A 14,079-nucleotide genomic window follows, 5' to 3' on the forward strand; every position below is an offset into this window, starting at 1 on the left:
CTACCTGCCCTGAACCAACCCCTCTCTCCCTCTCTCTCTCCCTCCCCCCTCCCCCCCTTTGCTCCCCTTCCTCCAAGCCCCCCCCCCCTCCCTGCTCCTCGCCCCTGGGGCGCTGCCCTGCACCTCACCTCTCCCTGGTTTCTGATTTCCAGGTTTGCTGTTTGGCTACCGGAGTCTGCAAAAGCCCACCCACCTGGGAAGGAGCCCAGAGCTTCTAGCATCCTCCTCCTCCTCACAGGTAATCAGCCGGCCCTCCCCCATTGTTTACCCCCCTGGGCCCCTGGCTCATTAGGCAAGAGCTCTCCTTTCACGATGGTTCCCTGAGGGGTGCAGCTCGTTCCTGGACCCCCCTTTGCACCGCAAAACACACACACACCCATACACCAGAAACGCTGCTCTTTTTGCCCTGCTCCTGGACATTTTCATAACTTTTCTACTCCCTCATCGTCTCTCCCCGCCCCCTATCCCCCTTTCTCTCTCTGTGTTTTGCATTATCTTTTGGTGATGGTACCATTTTCCTTGCTCTGAGATTCCGAGACCTTTCTGTAGTCCTCCCCCCACCCGCCACTCTCCTAGGAATTTTCCTCAATTGCTTTGTTCATCCTGAATGGCTCTACTTTTTTTAATTAAACCACAGCTTTCTGATCCCCCCCCCCCCCCCCCCCCGATTCCTTCCGATCCCTGTCCTTCAGCTTCCACCAGAATAAAAATCGTTAGAGTTCCCTAACCCACCAGGGTTTGGGAGAGGAAGGTGATGGCTGGAAATGGATGCGTTTTGGAAAATGATGTGAGTTTTTTCCTAGTCCAAAGGGAGTCGGTGTACCCTGATGGTGTAGATTGCAGGAACTCAATATTCGCCCCTGAAGGTCTCACGTATGGTGAAAACTTCAGGCTTTTGTGTGTTTCTGTGGGACACGTGTGGATGGGCTCCGAAGCTGTTATAAAAAAGTCAAATAATGACTTGTTACACCTCCGATTTTCTAGAACTCATAAAACTTTCCATCATAGCTCGTTATCATTTGACATTCAAGAATTTTAAAACAGAGGAATGTTTTGGCTTTCTCTTTGCCCTCTTCATAAATGAGATTTCTCCATGCCAAACCCTCACAGATAATTTGTTAGATTTGAAATGTAAGCGTCTAGCCCTAGCCCGTTTGGCTCAGTGGATAGCGTGTCGGCCTAAGGACTGAAGGGTCCCGGGTTCGATTCCAGTTAAGGGGCACGTACCTGGGTTGCGGGCTCCATCCCCGGCCCTGGTCGGGGTGCATGCGGGAGACAACCAATAGATGTGTCTCTCTCACATCAATGTTTCTCTCTGTCTCTCCCCCTCCGTTCCGAACTCCCTGAAAATCAATAGAAAAATATCCTCGGATATTTATCCTTGGAGGATTAACCAAACAAAAAAGAGGGGAAAAAAAGGAAAGAAATGTAAGCATCTAATTCAGGCATCACATTTGTGCTGCTGGATTTTGTTGGTGCCTCTTAAATGTACTAAAGGTAAGGTTAGGACATTCGTGCAGTTCCTAAAAGAAGGAGGTATGATCAGGGAAATCATACAAGCGTCAATTCAGAAATTAGCCAGGTGAATGACTTTTCTAACATCCAGTCACGGGAGTCTAAAGTGACTTGTTAATCTCAGAGTAATTTTAATATCTCAAGACTGCTTAGGGAATTGTAGGTACCACGAAGTACCTAAAATAGCAGAAGTCCTTAGGAAATCTTTGATTTACTCCGGTCCACTGGACTTTCTGCCTTCCACAAAAATAACGGAATGTCTGTCTTGAGTCTCCTCGTTGCCAAGGCATAGCGAGAGACACTTTTAAGGGGCTCTGAGGATCCCCACGTTCTTTTTTGTTGTTGTTGGTAATCCTCACCCGAGGATATTTTTCCATTGATTTTTAGAGAGAATGGAAGGGGAGGGGGAGAGATGGGGAGAGAGAAACATCTATGTGAGAGAGACACATGCATTGGTTGCCCCGAGCAGGGCCGGGCGGGGATCAAGCCTGCAACCAAGGTACACGCCCTTGACCGGAATCGAACCTGGGACCCTTCAGTCCTTAGGCCGACACTCTAGCCACTGAGCCAAACCAAGCCTGGCCTGGTTTGCATATTCTTGAGACCTAGAAGCAGACACCACGGCGGGGGGGGGGGGGGGGGGGGGGGGGGGGGGGGGGGGGAGTGCGCATGCTACAGGATGGGATTTCGAGTACATATCTACCAGCGACTGCCCCGTGGTGAACAGTTGGGACAGTCTTTCTGAGTGTACTTAGGGTCCGGTAACAGCTAGGCAGAAGTCTGTGAAGTTCAAGGCAGTTTTGCGTATTTCAGTGTGCGAATCACCAGAGAGATGTCTGATAATTAGGACTTCTAAAAATATTGGAAGTATGTTTTTAAGGTAAAAATGAATTGTGTCTTTTCTGTTCAGGCCTTCTCTGTTAAATTCCCGCCCCCTCCTCTGCCCCCCACTTTAGACTTAATTCTAGCCAGGCTGGTGTGGCTCAGTGGTTAAGCATCTGGACTTCCTGCCTTCCACAAAAAGGAATGTCCTTCTGGATTCTTTCCAGTTGCCAAGACATAGCTAGAGCTACTTTTAAGGGGCTCTGAGGGTTTGCATATTCTTTTGTTTTGAGCTATGAGCCAAGAGGTCACGGGTTCGATTCCCCGTCAGGGCACATGCCCGGATTTCGGGCTCGACCCCCCAGTAGGGGGCATGCAGGAGGCAGCTGATCCATGATTCTCTTACATTGATGTCTCTCTTTCTCTTCCCCGTCATCCTCCCTCCCTTTCTGTCTCTCTAAAAATGAATGGAAAAAAAATATTCTCAGGGGAGGAATAAACATGAATAAATAAATCCCTGTGTTACATGGAGGCCCAGGAATCGGGAGTAAATATGAACTCACCTTGCTTGTTTTGGAACATTATGCGACACTGAGTGATACACGAATATCACACTTCTTCCACTTGATTGGGGGTTCCAGTCTTTTGAATGGTGTGGCTCAGTGGTTGTGTCAACCTATAAACCAGGAGGTGATGGTTCGATTCCCGGTCAGGGCACATGCCCGGGTTGCGGGCTCGATCCCCAGTAGGGGGCGTGCAGGAGGCAGCCGGTCCATGATTCTCTCTCACCATGGATGTTTCTCTCGCTCTCAGAACTCATCAACACACACCTCAGCCACGTCGGACTTTGTAGTATTTCTGTACCCACCTTCTCTTTGAGGACTTGCGAGCCATTGGTGGTCCGGTTTTTTGTGTGTGTTTTTTCTCAGAGACAATATTCTTGGGAGTTGCTGGTTTTATTTCTTTAGCAGCCTGTATCTCGGTTTACTCGGTTTACTTCTTTTTTTTTTTTTTTGAGTTGCAAGCTGTTATCTTGTTTCCAGCCTGTGTGAAATCTGAAAGCTAATTTGTGTCACTTAATCAGAAAATGTGTGGACTTTCAGTGAAAAAATCACATGCAAAAAGCCATTAGTGACTAATCGTGTACGCCGAAGGAAACTGGGGACATGTGGGCAAATTTGGTGCGAGTTATGTAATTTTAGACAGGTCTGAAATATATATATATTTTTTTAATTTCCCTCACTCCATGGCATGGATATAGACTTTTTCTTAATTATATGAAGAAAGAAGTTTTGATTTTAACTTAATGAAGTGTACTTGGCCATCCATGTGGAAATTAGATGGTAACATTTATTTCTGTATTTGTTTTTTAATATATTTTTATTGATTTCAGAGAGGAGAGGGGAGAGAGAGAGAGAGAAACATCAATGATGAGAGGGAATCACTGATTGGCTGCCTCCTGCATGCCCCACACTAGGATGCGAGCCAGCCTGGTACCCGGGCATGTGCCCTGACCGGGAATTGAACCGTGACCTCTTGGTTCATAGGTCAGACACTCAACCACTGAGCTACACCAGCCAGGCCAGATGGTAACATATAATTTCTAAATGTTTAGTTTCTAAGAAGGTCAACAGCATAAAAGCTTGGAGGCCTTTATTGTTATCTTTTGACCCCATGTAGAGTAGAAAAGATGAATTCATCATATTTAAACATAGTATTAACATCAGGCAACAAAATATTATATAAAAAGATACATCAGGCCCAGCCGGTGTGGCTCAGTGGTTGTGTCGACCTATAAACCAGGAGGTGATGGCTCGATTCCCGGTTAGGGCACATGCCCGGGTTGCGGGCTCCATCCCCAGGAGGGGGCATGCAGGAGGCAGCTGATCCATGATTCTCTCTCACCATTGATGTTTCTCTCTCTCTCCCTCTCCTTTCCTCTCTAAAATCAATACAAATATTTTTTTTAAAAAATATATATACATCAGGGAAGTGCTCATTTGGCATATAATTCTGAAGTCTTCCTTGTTAGTATGCTTTCTTTGCTTTTTTTCTAACTGTAAAACCTGAAGTGGAATTTCTAAAGGCTGCACCTTCAGAGTTTTCATCATTCTGAGTCACCATTAATTTAAAACAATTCGCATTGTGCATTTACTTATTTAGAAACTTGCCTCCCAGGCCACGTTCTCTTATTCAATGGGTGATTTCCATGAGCTGTCAGGTTTTCAAACCTGCGCTCCTTGAGAGGAAATAGACTTTCTTTTTTTTTTTTCATTCTCACGTCTGGACTTCCTCTGTGGTTTTCAGTGGCCACCTTTGCCCTTTAAGTTCAATCGTCGTCATGTTTTCTTTATTTATGTACACGTGGGTAGCTGTGTTCTAGTAAGTACAAACTCCCACAAAATAGCACCGAGGTCAAATTCATTGTTTGACGCTTTGGACTGTTAGGACATTTGGTAATAAGTCATTTCATCCTTCATAATTTAAGGGCTGCAGCTGCCAGGGATCACGTGTGCATGGTATGTGAGTCCGTGAGGCACGGTATGTGTCCATGTGTGCATGGTATGTGAGTCCATGTGTGCACAGTATGTGTCGTGTGTGCATGGTATATGTGTCCATGTGTGCATGGTATGTGAGTCCATGTGTGCATGGTATATGTGTGTCCATGTGTTTTTCCTGTGAAGATCCCTGCATGTAAAGAGTGCTTTTGGGGTTAAACCGATGGTTATTATTTATAGTGGTTGGTATTGTCAGAAAAGGGAAAATGATGTGCCCGTTTCTAGAATTGCTTGGTTCATTTTAAGTAGGCAGAGCTGTCTAATCCAGTTCTAACCAGGGGTCACATGAGTGACCGGGCCTGATAGTGGGCCAGGTTCACGCCAGGCACGCTCAGTAAACCTTCGCTCCTCTGATAGAAGTAGCCCATTCGGGATCATCACAGGTTATTATTGTCCATGCCTCTTTCTTGTTGAGAGAAACCATTTAGGTACTTCATCTTTTAACACAAAGGCTTTTCTCTCTCTCTCTTTTTTTTTCATCTATTTTTATTGATTTCAGAGAGGAAGGGAGAGGGAGAGAGAGGGAAACCTCAATGATGAGAGAGAATCATGAATCGGCTGCCTCCTGCACGCCCCACACTGGGGATCGAGCCCGCCACCCGGGCGTGTGCCCTGACCGGGAATGGAACTGTGACCTCCTGGTTCCTAAGGCGAGGCTCAGCCACAGAGCCACACCCGCCAGGCAGGATCCCTTTTCTTCTGGTTGTAGAGGGAATTTTTTCAGAGTTCATATAAGGAAGCTGGCAAGACTGTTGTTAATCTTTTACTCACTTGGGTGTGGGCATACAGGAACGACAGTTTGAAAGTGACTCACGTGACGCCTTTTGGACGTATGAAGAACCGGCATTTAAAGTCACGATCTCCTTTTACTTGTCATGCGTTCCATTTTGGCTCTGACCACCTACTGTATTGAATGCACACATTTTCTCATCTTGGTCCTGTTTGGGAAAAAGACAAGTGACTTAACGGTGTCCGTTAAAAAGTAATTCAGGCCCTGGCCAGTTGGGCTCAATGGTTAGAGTGTAGGCCCAGGGACTGAAGGGTCCCACGTTCTATTCCGGTCAAGGGCACGTACCTCAGTTGCAGGCTCGATCCCTGGTCCCAGTTGGGGCAAGTGTGGGAGGCAACCAATCCATGTGTCTCTATTACATCGCTATTTCTCTCTCTCTTGTCTCTCCCCCTCCCTTCCACTCTCTCTGAAAATCAGTAGAGGAAAAAATACCCTCAGGTGAAGATTAACAACAACGAAAATAATTGCCCAGCCGGCTGGCTCAGTTGATTGGAGCTTTCTCTTGTGCATTGAAGGGTTACGGGTTTGATATCTGGTCATGGCATGTACCTAGGTTGTGGGTTCAATCCCCAGTCGGGGCCATATGAGAGGCAACTGAACCATATTTCTCTCTCACATTGATGTTTCTCTCTCTCCCTTCCCCTCTCTCTCTCTCTCTCTCACTCTCAAATTAATAAAACATATCCTTGGTTGAGGATTTTTTTTAATTAATTCAAATAAGGCAAGTCTGAAAATATATTCTGAATAGAGCAAATGTGTGATTTATTATTTTCTTTATTCTTTTTCCAAAAATGCCCTGCCTCTTTAGGGGGAAAAAAAATGTGTTTTTTTTTCCTGAAAAATAAGTGATGTTGTACCGACGGGGAGATGAATGGAGGTCTCAAGGTCATTTTCTCTTAAGACTTGACCTGACCTCCGTCTCTGCTCTGTAAGGTGCTGAAACGTAAGTTCATCGAATGGTAGACGTTGCAGGCAGGTGCGATTCTCTGTCACCTTTAGGAGTTTCCCCACGATTGTTATTTGTTTTTAGGTAAAGGAAGCTGATCCGATCTCTGGACGCACTCTGAGTCCCCGCCCCACGATGCTGTATGTGCACAATGCTTATTAGGCAGCGCCCTCCCAGGAAAAGGGACTTTCTTCCGGAAGGTAAGCCACTGGAGGTCCCTGGTCACCCGTACTGTTCGGAGGAGAGGGGGGCGGGGGGGGACATTAACTTTGACTCTTCTCCCACCAATCAGCTCACGTAAAACTCAACACACCACTCGCTACAAGAAAACCCGGTTTCGTTTGATTGTGTTTGACCTTTTTTTCTTGCAGAGTAGCCCTCATTCGAGGGCCAAGGTAGATCATCCCATGAAAACAAGAATCTGTTAAAGATGGTTGCTTTGAGCCCCCATCGGTAGCTCCCGTTAATTCTTTCTCACGGTCTTCGACGTCTTCTCTGAAAACCGTAATAGTAGCCCTGGCCGGTTTGGCTCAGTGGTGAGAGCGTCGGCCTGCATGCCAAAAGGGTCTCGGGTTCCATTCCTGGCCCCAGTCTGTGCGAATGCGGGAGGCAACCAGTCAATGTGTCTCTCTCACATCAGTGTTTCTCTCTCTCTCTGGCCCGCCCTCCCTCCCTCCCTCTCTCTCTCTCTCTTTCTCTCTCTCTCTCTCTCTCTCTCCCCCCCCCTCCCTCGCCCTCCCTCTCTCTCCCTCTCTCTTCTTCTCTCTCCCTCTCTCTCTCCCTCCCTCTCTCTCTCTCTCCCCTCCTCCCTTCTACTCTCTGAAAATCAATTGGAAAAAATATCCCAGGGTGAGGATTAACAAAAACAACACCAACAACAAAAAAACGCTAATAGTAGGCAAAAGCTATTCGAACAGGATTCTTGGTTTTACATTCTCTAAAACGAGAGAGACTGGACTTTAGTGTCAGTTGAAAAATAATTAAGAGATAGGGAGGAAATCATGTTTATTAAGAAAACAGACCATCTTGAAATTTCTCATTTCCTAATTTTTCTGAACAAATAGCTCTCTGTAGAAGTAGCCCGATATTTTTAAATGACATTACTTAGTAGTGATACGTAAGAGTTTGTAACAACTGCCCTAGCTGGTTTGGCTCAGTGGATAGAGCGTCGGCCTGCGGACAAAAGGGTCCCAGGTTCAATTCCAGTCAAGGGCACATGCTCGTGTTGTGGGCTTGATCCCCAGTAGGGGGCATGCAGGAGGCAGCCGATCAATGATTCTCTCATCATCATTGATGTTTCAGTCTCTCTCTCTCCCTCTCCCTTCCTCTCTGAAATCAATAAAAATATATATTAAAAAAATAGTTTGTAATAACCATTTTCCATGTATAAAATAGCATAGGATATTTAATTATGCTCTTAGGCTGTGATGATGTGGCCTATGTTAAGCTTAAGTTTACCTTTGTACAATCTATAATGAGAAGTTGTTTTTTGTATGTGTTTTTTTCTTTCTTTTTTTTTTTTTTTTTCTGGTGCCCTGACCGGGAATCGAACCTGCAACCCTTTGGTGCATGGAATGACGCTCAAACCAACTGAGCCACACCAGCCAGGGCTATCATAAGACGTTTTACACGATAACTTACTGTTGGTAACAAGATCATCCCAAGATGTCTAACCTACATAACAGACCAAAATGTCTTTAAAGAACTTTATCCCATAATTTTTTTTTTATTTTTAGAAATGGAAGCCCACTAGGAGATGAGTCTAATCTCTTCCTTAAAACTAGCCCAGATGGAGTGGCTTCCTAAAAGAATGTTAGTTTAAGTTTCTGTATGTCTTTAAATACATTTTTTATTGATCTCAGAGAGGGAGGAAGAGGGAGAGAGAGAGATGGAAACATTGGTGATGAGAGAGAATCATGGATCGGCTGCCTCCTGCACGGCCCCCTACTGGGGATTGAGCCCACTACTTGGGCCTGTGCCCTGACCGGGAATCGAACCGTGACCTCCTGGTTCACAAGTCAACGCTCAACCACTGAGCCATGCCGGCCGGGTGCCTTTCCTTTTGCAATCTTTCATCATCCTACGGAAAGGACTGAACGTTTTGGTCGTAACATATTCGGCTCATCATGAACTGGCATCGCCGAGGTGCACGTGATTTAGCCCAGGAAAATTCCGTGACGTTTCATGGCCCCCCTGTCGGGAGCCCGGAATCCTAAATGCCATGTTCTCTGCCTCCCCTTAAAGGCTGACCCCTGTGACCTAATGCATCCTTTGTAACCAGTGGACTCCGCGAGGATGTTGAACCACCACTGTCGGAGGAACCCTGAGCTCCAGGAAGAGTTGCAGATCCAGGCTGCGGTGGCTGCCGGGGATGTCCACACCGTCCGGAAGATGCTAGAACAGGGCTATTCTCCGAATGGCCGGGACGCGAATGGCTGGACCCTGCTCCACTTCTCAGCAGCCAGAGGGAAGGAAAGATGTGTCCGGGTCTTTCTAGAACACGGAGGTGAGTCTGCTTAGGAGCAGATCTCTTTCTTCCCCAAGGAGAAGTTTAAAATGAAACTGTATTTAGTTTGAAACATCTGTGTGCATGTGTATATCATTTTTTAAAAGATATTTTTTATTGATTTCAGAGAGTAAAGGAAAGGGAGAGGTAGAAACATCAGTGATGAGAGAAAATCATCAATTGGCTGCCTCGTGCACGCCCCCTACTGGGGATTGAGCTCACATCCCGGGCATGTGCCCTGACTGGGAATCGAACCATGACCTCCCGGTTCATAGGTTGACGCTCAACCACTGAGCCACACCAGCTGAGCATTGCTCAACTTCTTATTACCTCTCCTATGTGAAGATTTATTACAGTTACTAGAGGCCCAGTGCACAAAGATTCGTGCAAGAAAGGGCCTCCCTTCCCCTGGCTGCCGGCACCGCCATCCCACCAGCCGGAGCCGCTTTTCTGCCTTCCCACGCTGCCCAGAGGCCTGGAGTGGCTGGGGCAGTGCTAAACGCCTGCGTATGCAAATTAACCCTCCATCTTTGATTTGCATACTCACTCCTGATTGGCTGGTGGGCGTCGCAAAGGTACAGTCAGTTTGCATCTTACTCTTTTATTAGTGTAGATGCTGAGTTTTGTTTGCAACCAGATTGTTGAAAAGATGAGTTTGGTGAGTGCTGTTTTCCTTGTAACTAGTTTATATGCAGCCAAGGTTGTGCCCGTGATTTGAACTAAAAGCAGCCCCTTCATCACCTCGTCCAGTTGCTCACGTTTCAGAAGCAGAAGTGGCTGTGGCACCTACAGCCGGAGAATTACACACATTTCCCCTTGCCGACATTGCTCAAGCAGAGCGACCTCGCACGGGCCCCTTGAAATATGTCCTAATAGCCGAAACCGGTTTGGCTCAGTGGATAGAGCGTCGGCCTGCAGACTAAAGGGTCCCAGGTTCGATTCCGGTCAAGGGCATGTACCTTGGTTGCGTGCACATCCCCAGTGGGCAGTGTGCAGGAGGCAGCTGGTCGATGTTTCTCTCTCATCGATGTTTCTAACTCTCTATCCCTCTCTCTTCTTCTCTGTAAAAAATCAATAAAATATATTTAAAAAGAAAGATATATGTCCTAATAGCAGGGCCTTCAGTAGCCCTGTTGGTAGAGTGGAGGACTGTCAATATGTCCCAATGCTGCCCTATGTTTTGAATTTACCTCCTTGAGATTTCTTTTGGATGCTTTTATTATTGTTGGTGGTTTTTTTTTAAATATGTGTGAAATATTTTATTTTCTATTTTTATTGATTTATTGAGAGAAGGAGAGATAGAAACATCAATGATGAGAGAGACTCATTGATCGGCCACCTACTGGGGATCGAGCCCGCAACGTGGGCATGTGCCCGGACTGGGAATCAAATCGTGACCACCTGGTTCATAGGTCGATGCTCAACCATGCCAGCTGGGCTCATCTTTGATTTTTCTATCCTTCTCTCCCTTTCCCTTCCTCTCTGAAATCAACAAGAATATATATGTATGTATATATGTGTGTGTATATATATATATATATATATATATATAATTTTTTTTTTAAAGGTCACTGATCAGCCCTGGTTCATAGGTCGAGGCTCAACCACTGAGCCACACTGGTTGGGCTAATCAGCGATCTTTGATATCGCTAGGGCAAGACCCTGCACCTTGAAGAAGAACAAATTTTAGAGCAGCTATTTATGAATGTGTTCAAAGAATTAAGGAAATGGCAGTCAAAAAATAAAAGAAATATATGGTGTCACTAACTCACCAAATACTATCAAAAACAGATAGAATTTATTATATGTATACTAGAGGCCCGATGCACAAAAATGCGTGCAAGAGTAGGCCTTCCTTCCTCAGGCTGCCGGCACCGGCTTCCCTCTGGCACCCGGGACATGGGCTTCCCTCCTCCAGCCACCGGCAGGCACCCAGGACCCCGGCTGGCTTCCCTCCAGCCCTGGCTTCATCAGGAAGGACGTCCGGAATGACGTCCAGAGGACATCAGTCTAATTAGCATATTACCCTTTTATTATTATAGATATAACATACACTGGAGGCCTAATACATAAAATTTGTGCAAGGGGCTCGGCCCTCACAGTCCCGGCTACGTCCAGAAGGTCATCCGGACATTCATTTTGCTGTTCGGTCTAATTAGCATATTAGCTTTTTATTATATAGGATGTTATATTTTATACACACACACACACACACACACACACACACACATATATCCCCAAATACAAATTTAGAGTTGAAAAGCACAATATCCATAATGAAGAATTTACTAGAGTGGTTAACAGCAGATTTGAGCTGACAGAAGATGGAATCAGTGACCTTGAAATTGAACAGTGAGCATCTAGTCTGAGGAACCTACAGAGTTGGTGGAGTGATAGTCAACATTCCAGCAGCTTGTTTGAAAAAATTCACAAGGTGATTTGTTGGCCCGAACGGTTTCAAAGAAGGTTGAGGACATACACTCCCTGCTGTCAGAACGTTCTTTAAAGCCACAGTGGTCAGGACAATATGGATAAACTTTCAGATCAATGAAACAGAATAGAGTTCAGAAATAGACCCACACTTGCCCTGGCCGGCGTGGGTCGGTGGTTAGAGCATCGGCCTCCCCACCTTAGGGTTGCAGGCTTGATTCCCAGACAAGGGCACCTACCTGGGTTGCAGGTTCGATCCCCACCCCTGGTTGGGGCACATGCAGGAGGCAATCCATCAATGTGCTTCTCTCACATCGATGTTTCTCTCTACTCTCTTTCTGTCTCTCCCACTCTCACCTCCTTAGAAAATATATCCTCACTCCTCGGGTGAGGGTTATCTAAGAAGAAAACATAGACCCACACTTGTCTGGTAGACTGATTTTGACAAAATCACTGGGGAAAAGCTAGACTTTTCAGCAGATTTTGCTAGAACAACTGGATATCTGTGTGGGACATAATGAACCTTGATCTGACCTCGCACGGGACATAAAAAGCAACGAGCAATGGATCCTTGCTCTAAACATAAACGTTAACAACATAAAACTCCTAGAAGAAAACAGAAAGCCCATATGACGTCGTTTTGGGCAAAGATTTCTTAACAAAAAGCGAAAACCGTAAGAGGAAAAAAATATACTTGACCTCATCAAAACTAAACATTTTTCTTCTTGAAAAGACACTGTCTAGAAAATGAAAAGGCCTGACAGACTAGGAGAAATATTTACAAAATGTATCTAACACAGGGCCCGTATCCAGAATGTATACACAACAGAGTTGTAAACGCAGTGAGAAAAACAACCCCGTAGCAATATTGAATGATTTCAACAGACACTTCACAACATGCATAAGCTCAATATCTCCACGCCACCAGGGATGTATAAATTAAGTTGCAATAAGGTACGACTTTATACTCTCTGGAATGGATGAAACTAAAATTGCTAAGATGCCAAGTATTAGTGAAGAACAACTTGAACACCTCTACAGGCTACGGCAAAAGTAGGTTTACAGTTGTTCGTATGGAAATACATTAATAAATAATAATACAAGAATAAACTCTGGCCTGACTGGCCAGCATGGCTCAGTGGTTGAGCATGGACCTATGAGCCAGGAGGTCACGGTTCAATTCCCGGTCAGGGCACGTGCCCAGGTTGTGGGCTTGATCCCCAGTAGGGGATGTGTAGGAGGCAGCGGATCAATGATTCTCTCTCATTGTTGATGTTTCTATCTCGCCCTCTCCCTTCCTCTCTGAAAGCAATAAAATAAAAATAAGTAAATAAAATAAAACAAAGACGGCTGGCTGGCCCAGGCTGTTAGGTGTGAGAGAAAGGATAATGGAAGCCCCAGCCAAATTCTTTAAAAAAAAAAAAAAAGGGAATAAACTCTGTTTCTCATACTCACAACTCACTACTCCTGTAAACCTACTTCCGCCCCACCCTGTATTGCTGGTGGGAATGTAATATTGTGTAGCCACTAAAAACCAGTTTGGCAGTTTCTTAAATGTACATATAACATACAAGCCAACAGTTCTAGGTACTTACCCAAGTGAGATGGAAACATAACAGACACATGTAGACTTGTGCATGCATGTTCACAGGAGCCATATTCATAATAGCCTCAGTACTGGAAATAGCCCACTGTCCTCCTGCTGGTGAATAATCTATATATATATATATATATATATATATATATATATATATATATATATATATATATATATATAAAAAAAAGCCTAAGCGACCTTTACGATGGAATGACTGGTCGCTATGATACGCACTGGGCAGGCAGGCAGGCGAGCGGTTAGGAGCCAGCAAACAGGCAGGCGAGCGGTTAGGAGCAAGCAGGCAGGCAGGTGAGCGGTTAGGAGCCAGCAAACAGGCAGGCGAGTGGTTAGGAGCGAGCGGTCCCAGATTGTGAGAGGGCACAGGCTGGGCTGAGGGACCCCCTTCTCCCCCCACCCCAACCCCCGCACGTATTTCGTGCACCGGGCCACTAATAGATAAATAATGGAAGATCCATATTGTAGAAAACTACTCAACGATGTAAAGGAATGAACATTTGGACACACCACAACAACACGGGTGAATTTCAGAAGCATCATGCTAAGTGAAATAAGTCAGACACAAACTCTTCATCCCCTGTGGTTTCATTTATATGAAATTCAAGGAAGGCCAGAACCTCCGTGCCTGCCTAGGGCCCAGAGTCTGGGCAGAGAATTGATGGTAAAGAGGCAGGAAGGAACTTTTTGAGATGATGGGAATATTTGGATTCTGTTGGTGGTTATGTGACTGTATACAATTTGTCCAAGTTCATCGACCTATACACTTAAGATTGGTAAGCTTTATTGCAACCCCGGTGAAGTTGTTGGGGGAAAAAAACAAACCATATTGATAGGAAATGTTTATCTGCTGTTATGTACACTGAGTGGCCAGATTATGATGATCTCTGAACGCATAAT

General features: G+C 45.5%; 1 protein-coding gene across 1 annotated transcript in view; it reads left to right on the forward strand.

Annotated features, from left to right (window-relative positions):
* ASB7 (ankyrin repeat and SOCS box containing 7) overlaps nt 1–14,079 on the forward strand; it is a 33,762-nt gene that overhangs the window by 530 nt on the left and 19,153 nt on the right. The window contains exons 2-4 of the mRNA XM_079763839.1: nt 153–238; nt 6,716–6,831; nt 8,876–9,137. Of these exons, the coding sequence (XP_079619965.1) occupies nt 8,927–9,137 (211 nt within the window). The 5' untranslated portion in view covers nt 153–238; nt 6,716–6,831; nt 8,876–8,926. The remainder of the gene's footprint in view (nt 1–152; nt 239–6,715; nt 6,832–8,875; nt 9,138–14,079) is intronic.

This window comes from Cnephaeus nilssonii (assembly GCF_951640355.1).
Source record: "Cnephaeus nilssonii genome assembly, chromosome: 24".
NCBI lineage: Eukaryota > Metazoa > Chordata > Mammalia > Chiroptera > Vespertilionidae > Cnephaeus > Cnephaeus nilssonii.